Below are 25,576 nucleotides of genomic sequence, written 5' to 3'. Positions count from 1 at the left end.
AAATCAAAAAATGAGACAGTTCCAGCTCTCAATGGGTTAAAAAATTATATTGTCCGTTTTTTTTTCGTGCGAAAAATCGCACCCTGTCTGCAAAGGCCTTTATGTGTGTCTGTAACTCTCAGAGTGTACAAATGGAACCAAATGGACCCTTATGGGTCTGTAACTCTCAGAGTTAAATGAACACTAATGATGATAATACAGTGTAGACTGCATGGGACCCCCAAGATATCAAACCGGTCGAGTCCCCACCATATCTTTTCAAATGGGGGTCCCTGGGCTAATATGTGTCAATTTGGGGGTCCTTGATGCGAAAAAAAAGGGTTGAAAACCACTGTTTTAGATGAATCTATCATGGTTAAAATGGAGTTTGAAGTTACAATGGGTTTGTATAGGAAGGGGGCGTGTCTGATAAGATGAATAATCAATGAAGACGCACACCTACACACTGTCTGAAGGTGAAACACAGAAGCCTGAGTAGACGTTAAAATGACCCCTAACATGTTGGAAAAGTGAAATGTCCCTTTAAGCTAAGGAGAGTTCCATGCAAAAGTTCAAAGTTCAAAACGACTGGTTTCCACGGCGACAACTTGGCCGTTCGGGAACAGAGTTTTTTGTGTACCCCCCCCCTCCCCCCCCCCCCCCTTCAGTTACTGTAACTAAACTAGTTATTAATAAAAACCCTTGTTCATCATTTCACACTTTTATTAATCTGGATCTCCTTTGGTGTGAACTTTGACCCCTTGGTTGAGCCCTGCAAGGCTGACAGAGGACAGTGAAGCAACAGGCAGGTGCTAGACACACACACACGCACACACACACACACACACACACATACACACACACACACACACACGCTCGCACGCACGCACGCACGCACGCACGCACGCACGCACGCACGCACGCACGCACGCACGCACGCACGCACGCACGCACGCACGCACACGCACACGCACACGCACACGCACACACGATCCCACGCGCGCGCACACACACACACACGCCCACAAACACACACACACGCAAACACACGCACACACGCGCAGCAGTGATGGAGGTGGGCGTGGTCAGGTGGTGGAGGTGGGCGTGGTCAGGGGGTGGAGGTGGGCGTGGCCAGGGGGTCCTCAGAGGCCCAGGGACTTGCGTACGATCTGCTGGGCGAGCTGATAGAACTGTTCTCTGTCCTCACGCCACATCTTACTGGCATCTACGTTAGCTCCACTCTCATCATTAGGCTCTGCACATGAGAGAGAGACATAGAGAGACATAGAGAGAGAGAGAGAGAGAGAGAGAGAGAGAGACATCTACGTTAGCCCCACTCTCATCATTAGGCTCTGCACATGAGAGAGAGACATAGAGAGAGACATAGAGAGAGAGAGAGAGAGAGACATCTACGTTAGCTCCACTCTCATCATTAGGCTCTGACCATGAGAGAGAGACATAGAGAGAGAGAGAGAGAGAGAGATGAGAGAGAGAGAGAGAGAGAGAGAGACATCTACGTTAGCCCCACTCTCATCATTAGGCTCTGCACATGAGAGAGAGACATAGAGAGACATAGAGAGAGAGAGAGAGAGAGAGAGAGAGAGAGAGAGAGAGAGAGAGACATCTACGTTAGCCCCACTCTCATCATTAGGCTCTGCACATGAGAGAGAGACATAGAGAGAGACATAGAGAGAGAGAGAGAGAGAGAGACATCTACGTTAGCTCCACTCTCATCATTAGGCTCTGACCATGAGAGAGAGACATAGAGAGAGAGAGAGAGAGAGAGAGAGAGAGAGAGAGAGAGAGAGAGAGAGAGAGAGAGAGAGAGAGAGAGAGAGAGAGAGAGAGAGAGGAGCCACATAAAGTGAGGTAAGGAAGGATGGAACAGCAGAGAAGGAGAGGAGTAGCAGCATTGGGTCGAACCAGTGGGTGATCTACTGGATTTAGTTTTGAGGCTCAAGTAGAAGCAGGGGATCCTCCTGCAGCTGGTGCAGAATGCGTCTGTCAGACTCATTGCTGTGGACAAGGAGATCTAGGACTATGAGAACAGAGCTAAGTAGCTGCCAGTCACCTTTAGAGTAGATTTTGAGATTGTATAGTTAACTTTTGAAGCTCTGAACACATTCAGTGCTTCAGGTATTAATAATACGTATTAATACAGGTATTAATAATACGCCACCGCCAGCGCTTTGACCTCACGTTGACCATCCACACAATGTATTGTTCAACACGTTGACGATGTACAGATGTACAGAAGAAACATACGATGTCTCTGCGGAAAGACGTCTTTCGTCTTTCCACCGGGAAAAAAAACATTGTAACACAGTGCTCCGTTCTGTAGTTATCGTTCTGTGGTTATCGTTCTGCGTTCTGTGGTTATCGTTCTGTAGTTATCTAACACAGTGCTCCGTTCTGTGGTTATCGTTCTGTAGTTATCGTTCTGTGGTTATCGTTCTGTGGTTATCGTTCTGTAGTTATCGTTCTGTGGTTATCGTTCTGTGGTTATCGTTCTGTGGTTATCGTTCTGTGGTTATCGTTCTGTGGTTATCGTTCTGTAGTTATCGTTCTGTGGTTATCGTCCTGTGGTTATCGTTCTGTAGTTATCGTTCTGTGGTTATCGTTCTGTGGTTATCGTTCTGTAGTTATCGTTCTGTAGTTATCGTTCTGTGGTTATCGTTCTGTGGTTATCGTTCTGTGGTTATCGTTCTGTGGTTATCGTTCTGTGGTTATCGTTCTGTAGTTATCGTTCTGTAGTTATCGTCCTGTGGTTATCGTTCTGTAGTTATCGTTCTGTGGTTATCGTTCTGTGGTTATCGTTCTGTAGTTATCGTTCTGTAGTTATCGTTCTGTGGTTATCGTTCTGTGGTTATCGTTCTGTGGTTATCGTTCTGTAGTTATCGTTCTGTGGTTATCGTTCTGTGGTTATCGTTCTGTAGTTATCGTTCTGTGGTTATCGTTCTGTGGTTATCGTTCTGCAGTTTAATTTTTTCCTCCTTTTTTCACAAAAACGCAATCTGGGGTAAGAAGAGATAACAGTATTTTTATAAATGTGATAACATTGTAGCTGAAGGGGTGGGAATGTTTTAGATGACGTCATTTCCACGTGGATCCTTCTCTGGAAGTCAAGGCATCATTCATAGGTTGGTGAAGAGCGCCCTCTGGCGTAATCACTAAAAATCACACCCTGTGTGAAGAGAGTGGTGCCTTTGATGAGCCCCGTATTGATGTTGTCATCAATGTTTGTTTATTGGACATACATACACCCGGACACACAGACAAAGTCAGATATAGGAGTGGTTGGCACCTCTCAAAAACACCATGATGACATAATATTACGTCCATGGCAGTCAATGTGTTAAAAAGGCTGTATCTCGGCTCCTGTAACCACCTCAGCCCTATTTCATATATAGGCTATTTGAAAACAGCAGATCTACAAGCTCCCAACGCGATGCGCTGTGAGCTTGTAGATCTGCTATTTACAAACATTTTAGTACTTTCACTAAAGAACATTTTGATGCCAATACGTTTGTATTTTTACTCAGGTCAATTTTGAATTCCGGACTTTTACTTGTAACAGAGTTAGAATATATTTCTCTATTGCAGTATTGATACTTTTACTTAAGTAAAATATCTGACTTACATTTTCCACCACTGGTGATAACATACAGTAACATAACATAACAGACCTGCTAGCATGCTGACCACTGACAGCAGGATCTTCTCCACACTCTGGACAGGGCTCCACCGCTCGGCACTGCTCTCATAGCCCATGGGGTCATCTCCTGGAGCATGGAGAATGGAGATACACACCCTACCATCTGGATAGACTGGAGGAGAGGAGGGGAGAGGAGAGGAGGAGCATTAGGTATGTAACTGACATTGAATGGAACACATGGCTTGGTTAAAACACACACACACACACACACACACACACACACACACACACACACACACACACACACACACACACACACACACACACACACACACACACACACACACACACACACACACACACACACACACACACACACACACACACACAGCGCTTTATATCTGGTGAACATTATAGACTCATCACTACATCCTGTTTGTATGATAGAGTGGTTTGGCCTTCCTTGACCGACAGGCGAAACAAACACTGGTACCTGTTCATTTTTAAGGCAGTTGATGGGACTTTACCATTGTACTGTTTATTACATCTCTGCTGGACTGGAACCCTGTAACACAGTGGTTTTCAACCTTCTTCATACATTTGGCCGCGGACCCCCATTTGAAAATGTTTTGTGCCAGGGACCCCCAGAAGCAAAGATATCAGTTAATTTCCCTTTTGAAAATAAATATTCAAAGATATGCACACCGCGCTATGAGCTTGTATATCTGCTATTTTTGAATAGCCAAAGCTAAGTGGTTAAGTTGAGCTGGGTTCAACTTCCAGACACAAAGCTACAAGTTGAGCTGGGTTCAACTTCCAGACACAAAGCTACAAGTTGAGCTGGGTTCAACTTCCAGACACAAAGACACAAAGCTATACGTTGAGCTGGGTTCAACTTCCAGACACAAAGACACAAAGCTACAAGTTGAGCTGGGTTCAACTTCCAGACACAAAGCTACAAGTTGAGCTGGGTTCAACTTCCAGACACAAAGACACAAAGCTACAAGTTGAGCTGGGTTCAACTTCCAGACAGTAAGTAGCTCCGATGTCCGCACGTTTGATGACGTCAGCGACCGTGTTGAGCAACACAGATACAAAGCGACACAGCGACAAAGATGCTGTGTATTTTTGTATCTCTGTATCTTTTAACCCTTTAAGGCCGGGAAGGGAACGCATATGTGTCATTTTAAGATTTCTTTGGCTATTTTTTTTGGAAAAATCGTGAAAATGTATGCAAATCTTTATACATTTTTAACTCAAATCTTTGCTTCTGGGGGTCCCTGGAACAAAATATTTTTAGAAGGGAGGGGGTCCGCGGTCAAATACATATTATTTTGGGGGTCCTTGACAAGTTTGAAAACCATTGATAATATAGCAACATAAGTAAAAAATCACACCCAGTGTGAAGAGAGTGGTGCCTTTGAAAGTGTAACTGGTTGCATCCTTGTGTTGCAATCAGCAACAATATGTTGTCACGTGACACGTGACAACATATTGTCACGTGTCACGTGAAGCTTGACCAATCAGCCGTGCTCAAACATACTGACGGACGGACATACGGACGGACGGACGGACGGACGGACGGACAAAGTCAAATATAGGAGTGGTTGGCACCACTCAAAAAATACATTTAAAAAAATCAAGTACGGAAAAAAGTACTTTAGAAGACATTTGTAAAATCCCCAGAAGCAAAGTTTTGAGTTAAAAACTTTCGCTTTAAAAAAGTATATATATATATATTCAAACTAAAGATTTGCACACATTTTCACGATTTTTCAAAAAAATAGCAGATCTACAAGCTCTATGAGCGCTATGAGCTTGTAGATCTGCTATTTTTGAATAGCCAAAGAAATCTAAAGTGACACAGATGCGTTCCAGGTCTTAAAAAAGGGTTAATCTGCCCGTGTGAACCCACCATAAGTCCTCCAGTGTAGAGCCAGCCTTACATAACTCTGTCACTGATATGCCTTAAACTAACAACACATATCTTATGTATCTGTGTGTGTGTGTGTGTGTGTGTGTGTGTGTGTGTGTGTGTGTGTGTGTGTGTGTGTGTGTGTGTGTGTGTGTGTGTGTGTGTGTGTGTGTGTGTGTGTGTGTGTGTGTGTTCCCCCACACTGTCTCTCCAGGAAGGATCCACACAGTATATCAGTGAGATCTACAGTGGCTTGGCCTTCATCTCCATCAAAGCTTTGAGCTGGAGTGTGTGTGTGTGTGTGTGTGTGTGTGTGTGTGTGTGTGTGTGTGGTTATCAGTGTTGATAAGCAGCTTCCTGTAGCCAGTGATGTAAAGTACATGTACTCAAGTACTGTACTTAAGTAAAATGTACAGTAGGTATTTTTACTTTACTGGAGCATTTCCAATTTGCAGTACTTTTACTTCTACTCCACTACATCTCAGATCCAAATATTGTATATTTTACTCCACTACAATTATTTGAAAACCTTAGTTACTAATTTAGTTACTTTGTAGATTTGTATTATTATTTCAAAACATACATTAACCACTTCAGCCCTATATACAAAAGTGGCAGCGGTGGCCTAGTGGTTAGAGGGGCGGCCTTGATACCGGTAGGTCCCTAGTTCGATTCCCCAATTCATCACATCAATCATGAATCACCGCTGAATAGCCCTTGAGCAAGGCTTCCATGCAGGGCTGTAAATAAGTTCTTGTGAGCTTGCTATTTTCATATGATTTTTAACCATTTTAAACATAAACTTGTGAAACGGGACATTCTGCACAATGAGTATGTTCTACTTTTGGTACTTTAAGTGCATTTTGCACATTTTTGTACTTAATTTACTTTTAAAGTCAATTAAGTACATTTTGAATTCCGTACTTTTACTTGTAACAGAGTATTTTTACTTTGCAGTATAAGGTTGTAACATAAGGACACATTCTGGTACTAAACATAAGGTCATAAGGTCATAACATAAGGTCATAAGGTCATAACATAAGGTCATATGGTCATAACATAAGGTCATAACATAAGGTCATAAGGTCATATGGTCATAACATAAGGTCATAAGGTCATATGGTCATAACATAAGGTCATAAGGTCATAACATAAGGTCATATGGTCATAACATAAGGTCATAAGGTCATAACATAAGGTCATATGGTCATAACATAAGGTCATAAGGTCATAACATAAGGTCATAAGGTCATATGGTCATAACATAAGGTCATAAGGTCATATGGTCATAACATAAGGTCATATGGTCATAACATAAGGTCATAAGGTCATATGGTCATAACATAAGGTCATAAGGTCATAACATAAGGTCATAAGGTCATAACATAAGGTCATAAGGTCATAACATAAGGTCATAAGGTCATAACATAAGGTCATAACACAGACAAATGTAGTCAACACAGGATCCTCAGAATCAAAGCCACACCTGCACGTGTGTGTGTGTGTGTGTGTGTGTGTGTGTGTGTGTGTGTGTGTGTGTGTGTGTGTGTGTGTGTGTGTGTGTGTGTGTGTGTGTGTGTGTGTGTGTGTGTGTGTGTGTGGTAAATGTAGCATGCTTTGGTATTAGGGCCAGACTGTTACAGTTACACACACAACCACAACAGTGCAGAGAAGAGAGAGAGATCAGGGATAGAGGTACTGCTGGTAGATAGATGGTGTGCGTGTGCATTTGTGTGTGTGTGTGTGTGTGTGTGTGTGTGTGTGTGTGTGTGTGTGTGTGTGTGTGTGTGTGTGTGTGTCAGAGAGACAGACAGACAGACGGCCTCCTTGCCAACACAACATTTCTGTGGCGATGTCAAGTTGTCTTTGTACCACATTTTAGCCCATTAAGACCTGAACGCATCTGTGTCATTTTAGATTTCTTTGGCTATTCAAAAATAGCAGATCTACAAGCTCATAGCGCGGCACCGAGTGCCGCGCTATGAGCTTGTAGATCTGCTATTTTTGAAAAATCGTGAAAAATACTTTTTTTCCGAAAAACTGTTAGGATTTAGATGTTTTTTAGAAGTGGCCCCAGGTCTTAATGGGTTAAAAGATTGCCAAAGGAAAGAGAGAGAGAGACGGTAAAGTGTGGCTGGAGGTGTGCCTTGGTAGTGAGCTTGTTAACTCATTCACTGCCAGAATAAATGCATAAATAAATAAATAAATCACCCACTGCCAGCGATTTTAGTTTTTTTTTACCTTTTCAACTGGTCACAGAAAATGTATATTCATTACGATCGCTCGGCAGACCTTTTGTAAACACAAAGGGGCTCACTGTTAATCACCCAGAGGAAAGATTATTAAACCCGGAACTATCGCTCCCTTAGCCGCCAGAGGCCATTGAAAACACTGTGCCTCGTGGAAACGAGGGCAAAACAAATTAAAGGGATATTTCACTTTCAGAAAAACCTTTGGTGATTTTATCATCTACTCAAGCCTTTGTGAGCCCCCCAGACCGTTTTTAAGTTGCTCGATTCAATATTTAGATATTTGATTTTCATTTTATCAGACACGCCCCCTTCCTATACAAACCCATTGTAACTTCAAACTTCATTTTAACCGTGTTAGATTCATCAAAAACACCCGTCCTTGGTTCTGGTGACTCACCCTGCCCTCCTAATGCGTGAGGGGGCCGTGTTTTTCCAAGATTCTTTTTCATTTATTTATTTATCTTTTTCATTTTCCCAAAAAAAAATTAGACGGGTGAACCAAGGACGGGTGTTTTTGATGAATCTAACATGGTTAAAATGGAGTTTGAAGTTACAATGGGTTTGTATAGGTAGGGGGCGTGTCTGATAAAATGAATATCTAATATCTAAATATTGAATCAAGCAACTTAAAAACTGTCTGGGGGGCTCACAAAGGCCTGAGTAGATGATAAATCACCAAAAGTGTTTTTGAAAGTGAAATATCCCTTTAACTCGAGTTTACAGGCATCTGCAGGAAACCAATAGACAGGGAGAGGATGGAGGTGGAAAGGACGTTATTGACGTTATTTCCGTATCCATGTGAGTTACAGTGAAAGTGGTCACTCCGGATTAGGGATTACAGTTATCGTGTCCATGGCACTGTGGACTAAGTAACAACGGACGCGCTGTCGCGCTAACCACATCCCCACTAGGCCAAGGAAGAAATGCCACTTGGGCTTGGACTTTCAAATTAGCCTCATGGTGGCGCTGTAACAGGCAGATTCACTTTTTGGCATAACGTATAGTCCAAAACGTGAATCTGCCTGTTGCAGCGCCACCATGAGGCTGATTTGAAAAGTTCCAAGTGGCATTTCTTCCTTGGCCTAGTGCGTGCAAAGTTTCACGGAAATCGGAGGCTGCGTTCATGACTATTTACCTATGGATCGAATGCCCCCGCCCCCCCCAGTTAAAAATCACTAAATCATTAAAAAACAATAGAAAGCAATACATGATTTTTTTTAACACTCATCTTTTAATTATTATCATTACAAACTAATAAAATAACCCTCGTTGTAAAAAAGGTTGTGAGGACACAAGGACCACCCTGTCTTCTGTTAGGGCTAGGTTAACCCATTAAAACATCTGTGTCACATTACATTTTAGACACACACACACACACACACACACACACACACACACACACACACACACACACACACACACACACACACAGTATATACAACAGTAACACATTTTTCAGAAAACTCTTAGGATTTAGAACAGTGTTTCTCAGAAACAACAGATGTTATTTCTGAACATTTTTGAAAATTCTTGAAAGTGTTCAAAACATTTTGAATTATTTGGGGGGGAGGTCAAATTTTCTCTTCTGGGGGGTCCCTGGCATATGCTAAAATTCAGATGGGGTGGGGGGGGGGGGGGGGGGTCGGCGGCCAAATACACATTTTGGGGGCAAGAACATAAGTTTGAGAAGAAGCATTTGTAGAATGGGCCTCAGGTCTTAATGGGTTAAAGGTCAGGGGAGTAAGTGGGGCCTCACTAGTATAGAAATACAATCCCACAAACACACAGTTTTGTATGGATTATAACCTTGTATTGTTCGTGTGTGTGTGTGTGTGTGTGTGTGTGTGTGTGTGTGTGTGTGTGTGTGTGTGTGTGTGTGTGTGTGTGTGTGTGTGTGTGTGTGTGTGAGCGCGTGCGTGTGCATATTTGTACACGTGTGTAACAACACACACCATGTTGTTGTCGATGATGATGATGATGATGATGATGATGATGATGACTAGGGAGCGCCTGGTCCTGTAATCAGCACTGAGCTCAGAGTGTGTGTGTGTGTGTGTGTGTGTGTGTGTGTGTGTGTGTGTGTGTGTAATTAGCACTGAGCTCAGATTGTGTCGCTACTCTGACATCACTCTACATGCCTTGTGTCACTGCTCTACAATTTACACACACACACACACACACACACACACACACACACACACACACACACACACACACACACACACACACACACACACACACACACACACACACACACACACACACACACAGCCTCTATGAATGGCTCTATTGATTGATTGATACATATTTTTGTTTCAAACGTCGCTGTAATACAATTAAGGGGGGGGGTCTACCAGTCAATTAAGGGGGGGGGGGGTCTACCAGTCAATTAAGGGGGGGGGGGGTCTACCAGTCAGCAGGGAGTGTTGGGCGGGAGGAGTAGGACGAAATCTAAACAAAACAAAATATTGTATATGTGTGTGTGTGGTGTGTGTGTGTGTGTGTGTGTGTGTGTGTGTGTGTGTGTGTGTGTGTGTGTGTGTGTGTGTGTTAGGGCTGTACCCAAACCCTGTTTTTAGGATTCGAACTTCGGCGAGGAATTTCGAACGGACGTTGGAACCATCGTATTTAATTATTTAATTAATGAAACGATGGTTCAAACGTCGAACCATCGTTTTGTTTATTCATTAATTAATGAAACGATGGTTCGACTTTCGAACCATCGTTGTATTAATTAAATAATAAATACAGCGATGGTTCGAACCATTGAAGGACGTTGGTTCGAACCGTCGTGTTTATTTAATTAATAAAACGAACGTGCCTTTAACCAAGCTGCAATTCATTATAGAGCCGATATTGCATAGTCTATTGGTTTAAAAAAAAGTTGTTTCGTAATGCCCATAATGTATTTTAAAGGATTTGGGGATCAAACAAGACAAGACATTTCCTAAAGTTTAGGATTTATTGCTTAAGTCGTTCGTTACCAGAACCAGACAGTACAAGCAATGCAGATCAATAGCCTCCCTTGAAAGCCTTCATTCATTTAACAGAAAAATAAAACAGGCGCATTAACTGTCACAGTGTCTTATTTTTCCTCCAGACAACTCGCTCTCTTTTTGACCAATACAATATCTATCAATACGACAGACAATATTCTGCACAGGGCTGTTACATTAAACAACAACTATAAAACATAAGTATGGCATTGGTAGGGCGTGGCAGCTTGAAACAGTTAACAAACAACGACTTTTAAAATAAAATGTCTCACTCTCGTCACTCTCGTCTTGTGACGAACCAAAAAAAAAAAAGTCTTGCCGAGTCGGCCCTCACCTCTGCTATACTCTCTTTATGTTGTGTGCCAAGAACACTAGTTTGTCCACATTGTCAGGGAGGAGGCAGCTCCTGGTCTTATTAACTATATATCCTGCCTTGGAAAAGATGCGTTCCGATGCTGTGGAAGTGGCTGGGATACAAAGGCAGTGTTTTGCTGCCAATGAAAGTTTCGGGTAGCGGTCAGAATTCGCCTTCCACCACAGTAGCGGGCCGGACTTTACTTTGTTTGGACCTGTCTTGAAGGTAACGCTCCATCTCTTTTTTAACAGTTACAAGTTCACAACGTGTAGCCAGGTATCGCACGGCGAAAATAGCCGATCTGCAAGTTCACAACGCGTCGCCATCGCGACGCGTTGTCAGCTTGTAGATCAGTTATTTTGGCCACGTGACACGGTCGTACGACGGAGCATATAGCCTACTGGAATTCATTCCACTGCGCAAGCATTGATAGCTCAGCTGTGTTGATGAGACGGTGCCTCAAAGCGCTGCTACAGGGACTATTTAATCAATGCCTCAGTCAAAAACTCTTCTCTTTACAGGGAAACGGATAATAGCGAAACATTTTTATTATGCAGTGCCCCACGATATGAATACATTTGGATGCGTTTTGTTGGTAACTGTTGTATAATCGCGATATTACTTAATTATGATTAATTATGACCCCTCCTCACCTCGACTCAACTCGCTGACTGTGGAATCACTGGAGAGACACACTGTGTGTGCGTGACTTTCAAATGATAGTAAACACAACATAGTACTGTGATATTCTGATATATATCACATTCTGATATATATTTTTCAATAAAAATAAATATATATTTATATATATTTTAAAAAAGCGGAGGTTCGAACTCATTAGTTAAGATTCGAATGCCGACATAACGAACGAAGGTCCGATCCTTCGAACGTTTGGGTACAGCCCTAGTGTGTGTGTGTGTGTGTGTGTGTGTGTGTGTGTGTGTGTGTGTGTGTTCTATAATATGTGTGTATGTTCTATAATGCATGTGTGTGTGACCTGTGATTATGTGTGAAGGATGCTTGACCTGCGGGGGATGTGTGTGTGTGTGTGTGTGTGTGTGTGTGTGTGTGTGTGTGTGTGTGTGTGTGTGTGTGTGTGTGTGTGTGTGTGTGTGTGTGTGTGTGTGTAGCATCAACACCTGCAGCATGGATCTTATTGCACTGCTATCAAAGATGAAGAGAGGAATGAAATGATTCAATTATGAAAGGAGAGAGAGAGAGAGAGAGGGGAGAGAGAGAGGGATGAGAGAGGGAGGGAGAGGGGGATGAGAGAGGGAGGGAGAGGGGGATGAGAGAGGGAGGGAGAGAGGGAGAGATAGAGGGAGGGAGAGAGAGGGATGAAAGGGAGGGATGAAAGATGGAGGGAGAGAGGGATGAGAGAGGGATGGAGAGGGAGGGGGAGGGAGAGAGTGAGAGGGGGAGGGAGGGATGAGAGAGGCAGATGAAAAGGAGGGATGCAGGACAGAGGCGATGGAGGGATGAAATGAAAGCAGAGGGAGAGAGAGAGAGAGAGAGGGAGGGAGGGGAGGAAATGAAGGGAGGAGTGGAGGATTGAGGGATGAAGGGAGAGAGGGAATGGAATGCCGGGGCAGAGGAGAGAGGGATGAAAAGATAGCAGTAAATGAGAGGGAAGAGTGGCAGATGAAAAGACTGAAGATAATTAGAGCCTTTATTTTGAAATCCCTGTCGTCTATAAAGCTTTTAGTCCAGCTATCCATTATGAGACGTTATTATTGAATATTATATTACTAATATGGTCTTAGACATTATTATTACATCATATAGTAACTAGAGGTGTAACGATATAGTAACTGCATCGAAAAATCGTTTTGAATTTTCAACGATCTACCAGGGACGTGCACAGATAGACTCTAGGTGGTGCTAGAGCACCTGCCCTTTGCCCTCTTGACCAGAAGTGCCCTTTTTTTTCAGTTTACAGCAGGGGTCTTCAACAGGGGGTCCAGGACCCCTAGGGGGTCCTCAGAGTTACTACAGGGGGTCCGCCAAATCTTTATGTGATATGATTTTTCTTTTTACCATAACCACTCGAAACCTAGCATCCCTTTTCTGAGGAGAACTTTAGCCAAAAATAGCCGATCTACAAGCTCACAACGCCTCGCGCTGCGAGGCGTTGTGAGCTTGTAGATCGGCTATTTTTGGCAAAGAGGTATAGGTGTAGAGGGGAAAAAGAGCAGACCAAGTAAACAAAAAAAAGTATAATTTACTTGAGCACCTGCCCCTCAAAATGTCTGTGCACGCCACTGCGATCTACTATATCGATATGCAAACAGCTAAATATCGTATTGTTTGACTTTGTATCGTATCGAATCGTTTTGCAATGCAAATAATCAATTATATCAATACTATAGTACTTTTAACACATTCCATGCCATAGGTTAATCTCATAATGTACTCACCAGTGCCAACGTTTTATTGATGTTTTTTTCACGTCGCCATAGACCTCGTTAAAATCCTTAAGATTGAGCTCTAAACTGTTTGTAAACTCAGCGGAGATCCTTCTCCGTCGCCCAGTGAAAATCCCATGCAAAACGGAGACCGCCATTTGTAGTTACAACGGTTTATGTTAAACAGTGATCAGCGAGGAGAAAGACTACAAAGAGAAAATGGCGTTTTAGTGTGTGCTTTAGAATGGAGGCCGACGGGATCGGCAAAACCGGATCCCGGATAATTCCGTTTCCGGTGGTGCTGCAATGAAATGTGCCGTATCGAAAATTGAAAAAAGTGCAATGTGAACTTTTTTTTGAACAAAAGAAAAAAACACCACTTCGCGTAGGTCTACGCGATTGGCACGTGGCGGCTTTAAATAGGTTCGCGTAGGTCTACGCGATTGGCACGTGGCGGCTTTAAATAGGTTCGCGTAGGTCTACGCGATTGCCAGTCAATGTGTTAAGAAGAAAAAAAGAGAAAGAGGGGTTTATATCCAGTATCCAGGTATTTCTTTTTCAAACAGATTTTTTGGGTAAATAAATAGTTACTATATCGATTTTAAATCATTGAATCGAATCGTATCGTTCTAAATTAACCTGTCCTGTATTGTTCATGTATCGTATGGACTAAATCACTGAATCGCAACGTATCGTTCTAAATTAACCTGTATCGTTCATGTATCGTATCGACAACCAAGTATCGTGATACGTATCGAATCGTTGTTAAAACGTATCGTTACACCCCTAATAGTAACACATATTGTTATTATTATGGTCTTTGACATTATTATTACATCATATAGTAGCTTACTATTTGAAAATAGCAGATCTACAAGCTCACAACGTGTCGCGTTGTGAGCTTGTAGATCGGCTATTTTCAATTTGTTTTTGTTCTAATAAGACCACAGCCATGTGCAAGGACGCAGAGAGCATCTTAGAACCGAAGGGAGCATGGAGGGAGAGTAAATTATGAACTAAACGTTCAAATAGATCAAGAGGAAATTGAGGAAGTCAGTGATTTCAACATTTTTGGGAGTCATTCTCGACTCTCGACTCAAATTTGATAAGCACATAAAAAAAGGTAAGCAAGACTCTAAAAATGAGCCTGAACTGTGTCAGAATGACCGCACGATATAAACCACTGCACGCAGCCCAACTGTTTATGCATGCCATGATATTTTTTTCCATATCATACTGTGTTACTGTTTGGAGCCAGACGTCACAGTCAATTATAAAACCAATCACTTCACTTTATAAGCAAGCACTGAAAAGGATGGATACAAAAACGAATGAAATGGCACCATTGCATAATTCTTAGAAAATACAATATGCTTAGTTTTGACAGTTTTATTAACACATTGTGTGCCAGAGGTTTATTAAAATAGGGTACGTTCAGTGCCTGCATATCTTCCATCCCCTTACGTTGATACGTTTCGTGCTGTAGAAGCCCCGACGCGGAAGTGCATGTAAACAAAGCGTGCGTGCGAGACGGCGGAGGATCCCGACTAACGCCTGGAACAATAATATTTCTAACGCGATCCTCCATTGCAGAGTGGTCGCCGATCGAAAACGGCTCGCTTCCACCACGTTAAAAAGATATTAAGCTTTTAGTCAAGGAGTTAACATTGGAGCGGCCGACCGGAAGGATTTTTGACATGGATCCACATCCGGCCTCTCCTTCTCAGAGACTCCTTGGATGATCCCAAAGTTTCGTTAGAGCGCCCCACGTGGGCCCCACGCATAAAAATAAAATGGGCCAAAAACGGTCCGGACCGTTTTTTGGCACACAATGTGTTAAATTCTCCTTCATCAAATTCATTTTTAAATGTGTTAAATCTCGCCCCAGCTGTACTTTGTCCCCAGGTGAAAGGGACAGGTACTAACAGAATCACCAGGGGATCAGTGAATGGAGACCACAAGGTAGCAATGCGCACTGTTGGTCAATCATCTTATTCAGTGAAAGGGATAGACTTGTGGAACGCCCTACCAACTGAAATAGAAAAACTAACTGATCTCAAAATATTGAATGAAAAGGTTAAATACTGTTTGAAATCAAACTAAAAGCTGCAAACACTAATGTTAGGCAAGTTTTAAAACGTTAATGTCACAGCTTTCATGAATGTCATTTGGTAATGTTATTGTTATTGTACTTGTTTAGATTAGAGCTTCATGCATGTCCTTTTTGTAACATTTTTTCCACAAGGTAGATATCTGTGTAGAAACGTCTAACCAGGGACCGGGGTGGCAAATTAGCCTCGGCTATAAAGCCCACATACAATGCAAAGGTTTCATGTTCAATTAAATAAATGTAATGAAATGCACGCGCACACAGCGTGCAAAGGTTTGTTACTTTTTTGGGTGTTTTTGTTACATTCATTCGGTACAAAAAATGTACTCCATGAAGTGTAGATGTCGGAGGTTTCCTCTTTCCTCTGACGGCCATGTGTGTGTGTGTGTGTGTGTGTGTGTGTGTGTGTGTGTGTGTGTGTGTGTGTGTGTGTGTGTGTGTGTGTGTGTGTGTGTGTGTGTGTGTGCGTGTGTGTGTGTGTGTGTGCGTGCGTGCGTGTGTTTACTGTTGGGGTGGAACATGTCGCAGGTGAACCTCATCTTGGGGGGGCTGAGAGGGTAATCTGAGGGGAAACTCAGGATGGCGGGGAACACCCCCCCCTCAAAACATGTGTCCTCTGGTCCCCTGAGGGAGAGAGAGAGAGAGACACACAGAGAGAGAGAGAGAGAGAGAGAGAGACAGAGACAGACAGAGAGAAATGTTAAGAAACATCCTATATTCAAATTGGCTAATGGGAGGGCAGGTCGGTGGACGTCACTCTGACACAGCCATAACCATATAAGGAGTTCCCAATGCAGCTACGCCCAAATACAGAGAGTGTGTTGTCTAACCTCAATGTGTGGTCACGGCAGCAGCCGCCGCCCAAAAACAAATCAGGAGGGTCGCGCAGTTGACAGCATACGGAGAAAATGACCACTGATTGGATTAAAATGCTTTTTATTGAACAATACGGAAGATACGGATACTTATAAGGGCCCGTACATGATTGTAACATCCATGGCCATGGGGTAAGTACTTTATATTTTAAATCTGAATGTGTATGTAGATGTACAAACCCCAAGTGTGAAAGTGCAAAGACATTTTTTTGTCTAGTGGCTAGTGTCTAGTGGCGGTGCGGGCTACGGGGACGGTCTTGAATGTGAGTGACAGGTGCGTCACAGCGTTCTTTTAGAATCCGCTGGCTGCAAAAAACTATGGCCGCTCACAACCTGCGTTTAACAGCGGCCAGCCAACTTTTGGTGAGAGCGCGCCCTTAATGGGTTAACTAAAGTTTTCCACCCGTCCAAACAGTAATTTCTGATGCATTGCAGACATGAGCTTTTTTGTTTTAACTACTTTTGCTGCGGGACCCCCTTTGAGGACCCCCTGCTCCAGGTCAGGTGAGGTGAAGGCGTGTCTGAGGGAGTGGAGGGTATAGATATAAACGTGACCACAGCCTGGTGTCATATCTGACATGTGATCTCTGCCAGTCACATCACATCCAGGATGGATGTGTGTGTTACGTCCAACAAAAACAAGGAAGAGGGGTGTGTGTGTGTGTGTGTGTGTGTGTGTGTGTGTGTGTGTGTGTGTGTGTGTGCGCGCACGCACGCGTGTGTGTGTGTGTGCGCGCGTGTGCGGCACACCGACCTCTAATCGCTGATACAGAACGATATTCAAACGGCTCCCGTGTGAAAAGATAGTGAGATACTAACAGTCGACACGTTCAGCTGAGTTCATTGTCAAACCTTATTGTGCAAGAAAAGAAGCCAATTTGGTCGTACTCTATGCGCACTCTGTGCCACGCTATGAACTTGTAGATCTGCTATTTTTCGAATAGCCAAATACATCTAAAATGACACAGATGTGTTCCCGGTCTTAATGTGATAACCCATTCAATACGGATTAACGCATTTCTGTCATCTGCTATTTTTGAAAAAAAAAAAATCTAAATGGAAAATGTGTATTCCAGGTACATTGGCATTCCAGGTAGATTGGAAGTGGAGCGCTTGTTTTTAGGCTCGGGCGGGGCTGCGATGCGAGGACGACGACTACGACAACATGGATATACATACGTACCGGCCTCAGTGGCGCACTTCGGTAAACATTGGATTACTTCTTTCGCCGATAAAGTATAGTTTTGGACCATGACGGAGGCGCACAGACTCAGCAGACCTTGAGGCCAAGGAGGCGTGCCCGAGATTTGAGTTACAAATGTTCGCTTTAAAAAATATATACATTGCAAGATTTGCACATCATTTTCACGATTCATCAAAAATAGCAGATCTACAAGCTCGTAGATCTGATATTTTTGAAAAGCCAAAGTATATAAAATAATGGTTATAGTTCAAATCTAAAATGACAAATTGAAATGGTTAATTTCAATGCTTTTCAATGGGGACGGAATCCTCGAACGGCAACAAAGCGCTTCTTTCCCATTGAAAAGCATTGGCAGACTGCGCCCACATACTGTAGGTTAGATCAAAGTTAGGTGTGACCGCACCATTAGTGTACACAGCAGTGGATCTCAAACCCCCATCTCAAAATATGTTGTTACAGGGACCCCCCACAAGCAAAGATTTGAATTACAAATGTTCGCTTAAAAAAATATACTATATTCAAAAGGTTTGCACACATTTTCACGATTTTTCAAAAATAGCAGATCTACAAGCTCATGATGAGCTCTGTACTTTTGAATACTTGAGTATTTACTCGAGTATGATACTTTTGTCCCAACACTGCAACTAACATTATCATTAGGAACGGGCATTAGACTTTTGAACCACAGGATGCATTTCACGTTCCACACTTTCTAGAATCATTCAAGTTTTAGAATCATATATTATCCGGGGAACACATACTGTGTCATTATTTTTTGCTATATAACCATTATTTGATACTTCGGGCTATTCAAAAATAGCAGATCTACATGTTATAGAGGTATCTAAAGACATGTGAACACTGTATAATGTTATAGAGTATCTAAAGACATCCTCTCTCTCTCTCTCTCTCTCTCTCTCTCTCTCTCTCTCTCTCTCTCTCTCTCTCTCTCTCTCTCTCTCTCTCTCTCTCTCTCTCTCTCTCTCTCTCTCTCAGAGCCTGGTAAACCCTCCTTCCGGAAATCTCATTTCCATTTGATTTCAGGAGTGAGTCTGGCATGATCGCCCATTCTGCAATATTGGCTGACAACCCCTTCAGCCAATAATCGTTGTTCCCCTCCAGCCAATCAGCAGACCTCCAGACTAATGTGACGCAACGGGACTTTTGAGACAGCCATGCCCAAAATAGGTTGCCTTATTCGGATATACCTGTACATGCGGGGCACTGCCCGCCCCTGCTGGTTCTCTAAATTTGTATTTTTAAATAGGCTCTGTCATGATTAATTGACCACATATATGAAGTTAAACAACTCAATTCTATCCAAATGATATCTTAAAAGTAAATTCCGTGCCTCAAAAAAGAAGTTAGAGAGCGTGTTAAAAACAAAAGTAAAAAGTGTAACTGGCCACAGAAACAATGGCGGATCGTTCCATTTTTGTCGGCTGCACTCGGTCCCATTCGGGCTCACTCGTACTCGCCACCTGATTGGCCAACTGTCGCTGTCAATCACAGAACGATGAGCGACGACGCTGATAGGCTCGGTTAGCTGGTAATTCCGCTAGAAACCCCCACAATGGGCGTTCAGGCCAGACTCACTCCTGGAACCAAATGGAAATGAGATTTCCGGAGGGAGGGTTTACCAGGCTATCTCAAAAGTAGCAGATTGAAAAAATCTGCTATGTTTTAATAGACAGATCAATCTAAAGTGACACAGATGTGTCATTAATATTATCATAATGACATTTGCATGATGTTTACAGAACTCACATGATCAGAGCTTCCCATTCAAAGAAGTTCTCCTCATTGGCTGGACCTGTAGAAACACACAGACAGAAACACCATTGGTCAGTTTGGTGTCAACTAAATCCACATTCGTCCATTAAGACCTGAAGCCCATTCTACACATGTTTTCTAAATCCCAACAGTATTCTGAAAAAAAAACAAACGTATGTTTCTATATCAGTGGTGCTCACACTTTTTCATGTCAAGGACCCCCAAAATGATATGTATTTGGTCTCGGACCCCCATCTCAAAATACGTTGGTCCAGGGACCCCCATGTTCGCTTTAAAGGAATATATATATTCAAAGATTTGCACACGTTCAAAGCACTCGTGCCGCGCTATGAGCTTGTAGATCTGCTGTTTTTGGATAGCCAAAGTGTAAAATAATGCATTTTAGCTACATTTTTTGCCTATCTACAAGCTCACAATGAAATTGTAGATCTGCTATTTTAAGTATTATTGTTACTGTAAATACAGAAAGAAGGCTTTACATTTTAAATTGTATTTAACCCATTAACCCTTTAAGACCGGGAACGCATCTGTGTCATTTTACAATGAATTGCTTTAACCATTATTCTATGCTTTGGGCTATTCAAAAATATCACATCTACAAGCTCATAGTGCCGCACTATGAGCTTGTAGATCTGCTATTTTTGAATAGCAGATCAGACCTGTATATATATATATATATATATATATATATATATATATACACATACACATACACACACACACACACACACACACACACACACACACACACACACACACACACACACACACACACACACACACACACACACACACACACACACACACACACACACACACACACACACTTTGGCAATTTGAAAATTGCAGATCTACAAGCTTACGACGCATCGCAAGGTCTACTGTTTTCAAAGGACTTACTCAAGTCAATTTCAAATACCGGACTTGTACTTGTAACAGACTATTTCTACAATAGGGTATTGATACTTTTACTTAAGTAAAACATGTGAGTACTTCTTCCATCACTGAATGTCACACATAATAATGCATCAACATTTGTGTTGTTCTGACCCCTGCTGGTTTCAGGAAGTACTTCACCCATTCAATCTGGTAACACATCTGTGTGTCATTTTAACATTTCTTTGGGCTAATAAATAAATAGCAGATCTACAAGCTCATAGCGCGGCACTCTGTGCCACGCTATGAGCTTGCATATCTGCCATTTTTTTGAAAGATTGTGAAAATGTGTGCAAATCTTTGAATATAATATATACGTTTTTAAATCAAATCTTTGCTTCGGAGGTCCCTGGAACAACATATTTTGAGATGTGGGTCCGTGGACAAATACATGTCATTTTGGGGGTCCTTGACATTTGACAAGTTTGAGAACCACTGATATTAACATAAGTTAAGTAAAAAAAAAAAAAAAAAAAATCTATATCTACCGTTTCAGAAGATATTACGAAAGCGGGTATAGATACATCTTAGGAATAGCTTTGTATGCCTCACGGCTTTCAATTTAGCAAAAATGGTAAGATGAGGATCCCCCTGATATAAAATGATGGTATGAGAAAATGATGTCCATATTACCAATGGAGAGGTTATCACATGTATTAAGAGGCACTCTTGCTGATTTTGTAAGAGACTGGTCACCAATTGCAAGGCTTTTGAAAGAACTGAAGAATGGAAACGAGTAATTTGTACTCATTTCCAATATATGAGCAATATATGAGAAGAATATATTAGCAATATATGAGAAGTCTAACTGCATTTGGGGAGTAAACACGACTACTACTATTCATTTTTATTTTTATTATAACCTTCGTTCAATTTTTGTTGGTTGCTGGCTTGTTTTCCTTTATTTCGTTGTGAGTATGTTGTCTTATGTGTCTAGTGTTGTGCACTTAATTGTTAAAAATCAATACAAAATATTGAAAGAGATTCAGAAGATATTTGTAGAATGCCCCAGAAGCAAAGATTTGAGTTACAATTGTTCACTTTAAAACATATATATTCAAAGATGTGCCTCATCCGTTTTTGTCTCATCTGTTTAAGAAAGTAGGTATAGCTGATATATTGCACTTTTACCTCAGCGCCAGGTATACTCTTAGTTGCTTGCTTTAGAAGAGGATGCACTTAAGACTTCTGGTGATTAGTAGTTTTCTTGCCTACCTATGTTGAATGCACTTATTGTAAGTCGCTTTGGATAAAGGTGTCTGCTAAATGACTGTAATGTAATGTAATGTGCACACATCCCCACGATTTTTCTAAAATAGCAGATCCACAAGCTTGTATATCAACTATTTTTGAATAGCCAAAGATACCTAACAATGACACACTTAATGGATAAGAATGTCTGAATGTGATTCAACTCATTTCCTCACCTGCCACGATTCCCTCCGGTGGGTTCAAAGTCAGCTCTGAAACACAAGATAAAAAAGTGTCAAAACGTCATAACCGTTCACTGGTCATTTTGTCCCCTAAAAACTATGACCAAAAATGCTGGTCGACTACGGTGTTGATTTTGACAGCAAATTTTGATTTAGTTTTAGTCATAGTCTTCTGAATCAAATTCCATTTAGTTTTAGTCATATTTTAGTCATTCTGAAATGTTTTACTGTTAGTCTAGTTTTACTAAATATCATAAGATTATAGTCGACTAAATCTGCAGTTTATTTAGTCGACTAAAATGTATTTTGGCGGTGCCTTGATGGCGTCTTAATGGATGATTTTACACTTGGTTGCATGCTGAAAATAGCCCATCTACAAGCTCACAACGCGTCGCAGCGCGACGCGTTGTGAGCTTGTAGATCGGCTATTTTGAGAGCGCAACACCCGGGCCGAGTGCAACCAAACATAACTTGTCTTTTAGTTCTACTGGATCTCTTCTGCACTAGATCCCTCACTAACATTTAGTCTAGTTTTTATTTGTTGACAAAATTGTCAATATATTTAGTCTCACTTTTAGTCATCATATAGCTTAGTTTTTATTTATTTTATTTCGTCAGTGAAGAAAAGGTAGTTGACGAACATTTTTCGTCATAGTTTTAGTCGACAAAATCAACGCTAGTCGACTACTTTTTTTCTCTGAAGAAAACGAAATAAAAAATGCTATGATGACCAAAACTAAGACTAAATATACTGATAATTTAGTCAACAAATAAAATAAAATATGTTAGATCCAGTGGAACTAAAAGACGAGTCATTTTATGCTTGGATGTGCTCGGGTGTTGCGCTCTGAAAATAGCAGATCTACAAGCTTGTATATCGGCTATTTTTTGGTAGCCTGTCTACGAATCAGGCATTGCGACACCATCAAAGCACGGCCAAAGATTAAATCAACTGTAGATTTAGTCGACTACGTTATGATATTTAGTCGACTAAAACTAGACTAAAACTAAAAAATGTCAGATGACTAAAATAGGAATTTTATTCAAAAGACTATCACTAAAACTAAATCAAAGTTTGCAGTCAAAATTAACACTGTCACCGTTCCAACATATTTAACTGCTCAAAACCTGCCGTCTGTCATCCCAAACTGAGGGGTTCCCAAACTGAGGGGGTCCCCAAATTAGTGACAGATGACTAGCTTAATGTGTAACATTGTTTTCTCACTCAACAGTAAACAAACAGACAGTATAAGTGTATGTAGGGTATCTGAACATTTACAAAGTTACAATTTAATGACTTTTAAGACCTTTTTAATACCAAATTGGCCAAATTGTCAAATATTACGTTAAGAAAGAGGCAAACAATTGTGAAATAAGTCAATCTACAAGCTCACAACGCCTCGCACTTCACAATATGTATCTGTGGAACCGATAAACTAAATGTAATGCTTACAGTTCCAAGTGCTTGTCAGGGTGGGGGTCCCCAGTTCAAATATGATTAATTAGGGGGGTCCCAAGTTTAAAATATGATTATTTAGGGGGGTCCCCAGTTTAAATATAATCATAGGAGGGTCCCCATTTCAAATATGATTACTTAGGGGTGTCCCCAGTTTAAATATGATTACAAAAATAGCATATATACAAGCTCATAGCTATATACAAGCTCACTGAACATTAGTGAACATTTTTAAACACAAATCTTTGCCTCTGGGCGGTCCCTGGCACAACATGTTTTCAGAGGGCGGTCCGCGGCCAAATATTTATCAATTTGGGGGTCCTTGACGTGAAAAAGTTTGAGTGCCATTATTGTATTAACAGACTCACTCCACCACGATACAGAGAGGTTCACAAAACGTCTTATTCATTCAAATAATCACAGCTCTGACTATGTGGACATACTGTATAGTAGAGGTTCTCACACTTTTTCATGTCAAGGACCCCCAAATGAATGTGCATTTGGCTGCGGACCCCCATCTGAAAAGATGTTGTGCGAAGGACCCACCCCCCCCCCACCCCCCATACAAAATTTGTGGGATAAACATGTTCAAAACATTTCAGACATTTTCACAGAATGTCAAGATGTTTTGAAAATAGATGATATGTATATGGACCTGCATTGGACCACCATAACTGTGAGAGTGTACAAATGGAACCAAATGGACCCGTAAGGGTCCATTTGGTTCCATTTGTACACTCTCACAGTTACAGACCATTAAGGGTCCATTTGGTTCTATTTACACTCTCAGAGTTACAGACCTGTAAAGACCGGTAAGGGTCCATTTAGTTCGATTTGTACACTCTCAGAGTTACAGACCCGTAAGGGTCCATTTGGTTCCATTTGTACACTCTCACAGTTACAGACCCGTAAGGGTCCATTTGGTTCCTTAACTATCCATCATTTATCTGGGGACCCCCTGGAACCCCCTCAGGGACCCCAGGGGGTCCCCGGACCCCACTCTGATAACCAATGCTGTATAAGACTATGAGGAGCACAGGGTGGAGACACAACCACTTTATAAACTAAGGTTTGTAAAACATTTGTATTCACACAGGAGTTATGTTTTATGAAACCTATAGATGATGATTATCCCTGATATCTAAGTGTTAAAAAATCAACACTAAAGACTTTAATCTGGGGCCTGAAACAGCTCAGTAGTTATTAGTATTATTTATTAGTATGTATTAGTTAGTTATACGTTTATCTGGGGCCTGAAACAGCTCAGTAGTTATTAGTATGATTTATTAGTATGTATTAGTTAGTTATAAGTTTATCTGGGCCTGAAACAGCTCAGCAGAACCCTGTAGCATAACAAGTGTTACGCCGACATTGGTGACTCATCAAATACGGTTCCTCTAGAGGTCGCGTTTCATCTTCCTTAAAACCATTCACAGTGGTGTAAAAGTAACTAGGTACATCTACTCCACTACATCTGAGAGGCAAATATTGTGCTTTTACTCCACTACAATTATTTGAAAACTTCAGGAAGTAGTTACTTTGTAGATTTGGAGTATTATATATTGATACTTTTACTTCAGTAAAAAATATGAGTACCTTTTCCCACCACTGTTAAATACTTAACGTAACATCACAAGGCAAAACATAACGAATAGAACCGTGGAGCACACTTAGTGACCCCTGCGGTCACATTATTCAACAGGTCTACGGCCGCGGCGTAACGCCGGTCTCAGCTGTTAGCTCTGAATGCTAACTGGTGTGTCACACAGAGTTTGGTGACCCGCTCTGAGACGTGTCGTTTCACTGACACGACAAAGTCCGTTCAAACTCACGTTTATATTCAGCCATGAGCCTTTTCAACGCGGTGCCGGCCATTGTTAAGGTCTAAATGGAGAAATTATAGTAATAATAATAATAATAATAATCAAACAGTAAACAACAGCTAGCTGTTCTCTGTGTCTTCCCTGATGACGCAGCTGTCGTCGTCACAGCTCAGCTGCGCAGGCTCAGTATTCTCCTTCACTACTTTTTTTTTTATAAACAAATCTTTATGTATAATGTCATGAAATACAAAACAAAACGAACACACACAAACAACATACACAAACAAAGAAGTTATCAACAGTGGTGGAAAGTAACTAAGTATATTTACTATAATAATAATAATAATATATACCTTATAAATATCTTATATTTATAAGGTATATATTT

The 25,576-nt window shown here is 41.5% G+C and overlaps 1 protein-coding gene across 1 annotated transcript; it reads right to left on the bottom strand.

Moving 5' to 3' along the window:
* Positions 1 to 619: 619 nt before the first annotated feature.
* Positions 620 to 25,347, bottom strand: ube2g2 (ubiquitin-conjugating enzyme E2G 2). The gene is made up of 6 exons (XM_084085022.1): positions 25,198 to 25,347; positions 21,904 to 21,939; positions 19,514 to 19,559; positions 16,173 to 16,291; positions 3,666 to 3,806; positions 620 to 1,234 (listed from the first exon to the last, which is right to left on the bottom strand). The coding sequence occupies exons 1-6, from the start codon at positions 25,238 to 25,240 to the stop codon at positions 1,122 to 1,124; spliced, it is 498 nt and encodes a 165-aa protein (XP_083941148.1). The 5' UTR covers positions 25,241 to 25,347; the 3' UTR covers positions 620 to 1,121.
* Positions 25,348 to 25,576: the final 229 nt, after the last annotated feature.

Source organism: Gymnoscopelus microlampas (genome assembly GCF_963454915.1).
Source record: "Gymnoscopelus microlampas genome assembly, chromosome: 17".
NCBI lineage: Eukaryota > Metazoa > Chordata > Actinopteri > Myctophiformes > Myctophidae > Gymnoscopelus > Gymnoscopelus microlampas.
This window is presented reverse-complemented; position numbering and strand designations above follow the sequence as displayed.